At 57.1% G+C, this 3,071-nt stretch overlaps 1 protein-coding gene across 1 annotated transcript; it reads right to left on the reverse strand.

The window, feature by feature from the left end:
• Positions 1-767: 767 nt before the first annotated feature.
• On the reverse strand, positions 768-2,671 carry LOC140691749 (melanoma-associated antigen 8-like). Its single transcript, XM_072955665.1, has 4 exons — positions 2,524-2,671; positions 2,292-2,382; positions 2,072-2,140; positions 768-1,997 (listed from the first exon to the last, which is right to left on the reverse strand). Exons 1-4 carry the CDS (start codon positions 2,575-2,577, stop codon positions 892-894), a joined length of 1,320 nt encoding a protein of 439 aa, XP_072811766.1. The 5' UTR covers positions 2,578-2,671; the 3' UTR covers positions 768-891.
• Between the last annotated feature and the right edge of the window lie 400 nt (positions 2,672-3,071).

Here is a 3,071-nt window from a genome sequence, read left to right on the forward strand (position 1 = left end):
GCGGATGTGAATTGGTGTGGCCATTGTGGAAAACAGTATGCCGTTTCTCACAAAACTAAAAATAGAACCACCAAGTGACCCAGCAATTCCATTCCTAGGTATATATCTCAAAAAAAAAAAAAGATACTAATTTGAAAAGATACACGCACCCAATATTCATAGCAGCGTTATCTACAATTGCCAAGATGTGGAAGGAACCTAAATGTCCATCAGCAGATGAATGGATACACACAAACACACACACACACACACACACACACATACGGAATACTAGTCAGCCATTAAAAACAAAATTTTGCCGTTTGCAGCAACATGGATGGACTTGGAGGACATTATGCTAAGTGAAATAAATGAGACAGAGAAAGACAAATACTGTAGATATCAGTTTATACGTGGACTCTAAAAAATACAACAAACTAGTGACTATAACAAAGAAGCAGACTCATAGAGAACAAACTAGTGATTACCAGGGGGGAGGGGGGAGGGGCAATATAGGGGTGAGGGAGCGGGAGGTCCAAACTATTGGGTGTAAGCAAGGTTCAAGAACGTATTGCACAACAAGGGGTATATAACCGATATTTTCTCAGAACTGTAAATGAAATGTAATCTTTAAAAAAACTGTATAATAAAATAAAGTATATTGATATTTATTAAAAGGAATAACATCTGAAGCATCACTAAGGGAAATGAAGATGAATTTCCATATCATTGTAGAGAACAGGAGCCCAGAGATGCTGTACACCGTGTTCCCCCCCGCCGGCCCTGGCCCTCACTACCTAAAAGGCTGACTGCTTGCTCTTCAGACACACAGTGAAGAGTCAGCCTCACTTCCTGCCCGGCGGGAGAAGCTGCCGGACAGGGGCCTAGAAGGAGCCCAGCTGCAAGTCTGCCTCAGGCCCCCTCTTCCTCATCACTCACTCGCTCTTCAGACAGGGATGGGAAAGAACTGGGACCCCTTCTATTGACCCTGAGGAAATGTTCCAGGACTTGCAGCTTGCTGGTCTCCGTGTAGGCCCGGGGACCCCACAGGAACTCGTAGCGAGCGGGATCGCTGTTGGCCACCTGCCGGTACTCCACGTACCCCTCCTGCACCCACACGTTGGTGATGAGTTCCCTGGGCTCCCCGTAGATGAAGTGCTCCCTCCCAGCACACAGCCCCATCTTGCTAAGTGCTCGCCAGACTGCCTCCTCAGGAGCAAAGTCGCCCTCCAGGACAATCACACCCAGAAGTATCACCAGGAGGCCAGTGTTGGGCATGCTCTGCCCGTCGTCCTGCATGCCATCGTAGGTGAGGCCCAGGGTGGGGACCAGGACATACAAGTGCTCCCTGGGGTCCACCTCCTTCACATCCACCCCAAAGACCAGCTGCAGACACTCAGAGGCTTGGCTCAAGACCACAGGGAAGTGGTCCTGGTCATCTCTGAGGACCGCATTCAGCATTTCCTCTTTTGAGGTCGGCTGCTTTGTGCGGTACTTGTGGAGCAGGAAGCCCATCAGTTCAGCCATCATTAAGTGTAATGCATCTTGGAGCCGGGACTCGGCATCTGCCGGGTCCTGCCCGGAGCTGGGCCCCTCCTCACCTTGGCTTCTGAGGCCATTGTCTTCCGACTGGCTCCATGGAGGGGCTGCCACGGCTGTGGGGGAGGGGCAGACACCCTGAGGGCTCTGCGTGGGACTGGGTGTCCCAGAATCAGCCGCCTCCTCGCCAGTGCCCAGGAACAGGACTGAGTAGGAAGACGACGAGGAGGAGGAGGAGGGAGACAACGGGGATGCGCCGCCTTCCTCCTCCTCCTCCTCCTCCTCGTCCTCCTCCTCCGCGTCCTCCTCCTCCTCCTCCACCCAAATGTCCTGCTCATCCATGGAATCCTCAGCCGCTCTTGGGTCCTGAAAGTCGGCTTCAGTGTGGTGGAGGTCACGCATCTGAACGGGAGGCACGGTGAGTGGTGTCGGGCAGCTGAGAGGAGCGAGGCCAGGGTGACAGATGGGGACCCACGGGCCTGGGGAAGAAAGGGAGTGTCAGCGGCCCGGGCTGAGAAACCCACCCTGGGGGGCTCTGACAAAGGCCACTTACAGGTCTCCTCTCCAGGGGTGCCCTCGGCCTCACAGGGGCTCTCCTCCTGGTGGACGGTCGTCTGTGAACCTGACGGGGGAAGTAAGGCAGCTCCTCAGGGTGCAGCCGGCACAGCCCGAGGCTTTGGGGGCGACAGGGGGTGGGTGGAGTGGACGTTGGCGTCGTGGGGTCCCCTCTGTTCCAGGAGCCCCCGGGCACACACTCAGGGCCCACACCTCACCTTCAGTCCTGACACTGCCGGCCTCCTGTGCTCTGTGACCCGAGGACACGTGTCTCAGACCTAGGCCTTCACCTCCCGGTGTCTGGAGCCCCTGGGAGAGAAAGGAGGGGAGACCTGGGGTCTACACTGTGGCACAGCCCTGGACCCGCGTGCTGGCAGCAGGCCTGGGCTCTGGCAGGTTCCCACTCTTCTAGGGTGGGAGGTCCTCTCCGCGCTAACTCAGGGTCCTCACCGTGACTCCAAGCGGGACCTGGGATTCTGCGCTCCAACCACCTGAGGGCCCCATCCTGATAGTAAGTCCCCGGTCTCTCTGAGCCCTGGATGCGGAAGTCAGGACACACCACGTGTGCTCATCCCGCCTGGGGGCCTCCCAGGGCTGACAGCAGGGGCAGGATCGGTTGCGTCCCCTCTGTTCTGGGGTCTCTGGTACCCTCACTCCTCTCTCAGGGTCTTCAGCTTGACTCCTGGCAGGAGCTGAGATTCCCCCCTCAGCCCACCTGAGGCCCCGCCCGTCATTCCGGGACGCCAGTCCTTCCGAGACCCGCATTTCGGGAACTGCTGCCCGAGGTCCTCCCGCCCCATGGTCTCCCAGGACTGGCTCTGTTCTGGGGTCCAGGGTCCCTGAATGCTAACTCGCGGTCGTCACCTTCACTCCCAGGCGGCCCTGAGATTCTCTCCTCCGCAGACCTGAGGCCCCCGCCCTTTCACTATGTCCCCAGTCTGTCTGAGACTCGGATGCGGAAGTCAGGACAAACCACGTGGGCCTGTCCTCCCCTCGGG

The sequence above is a fragment of the Vicugna pacos genome, chromosome X (assembly GCF_048564905.1).
Source record: "Vicugna pacos chromosome X, VicPac4, whole genome shotgun sequence".
In the NCBI taxonomy this organism is placed as follows: domain Eukaryota; kingdom Metazoa; phylum Chordata; class Mammalia; order Artiodactyla; family Camelidae; genus Vicugna; species Vicugna pacos.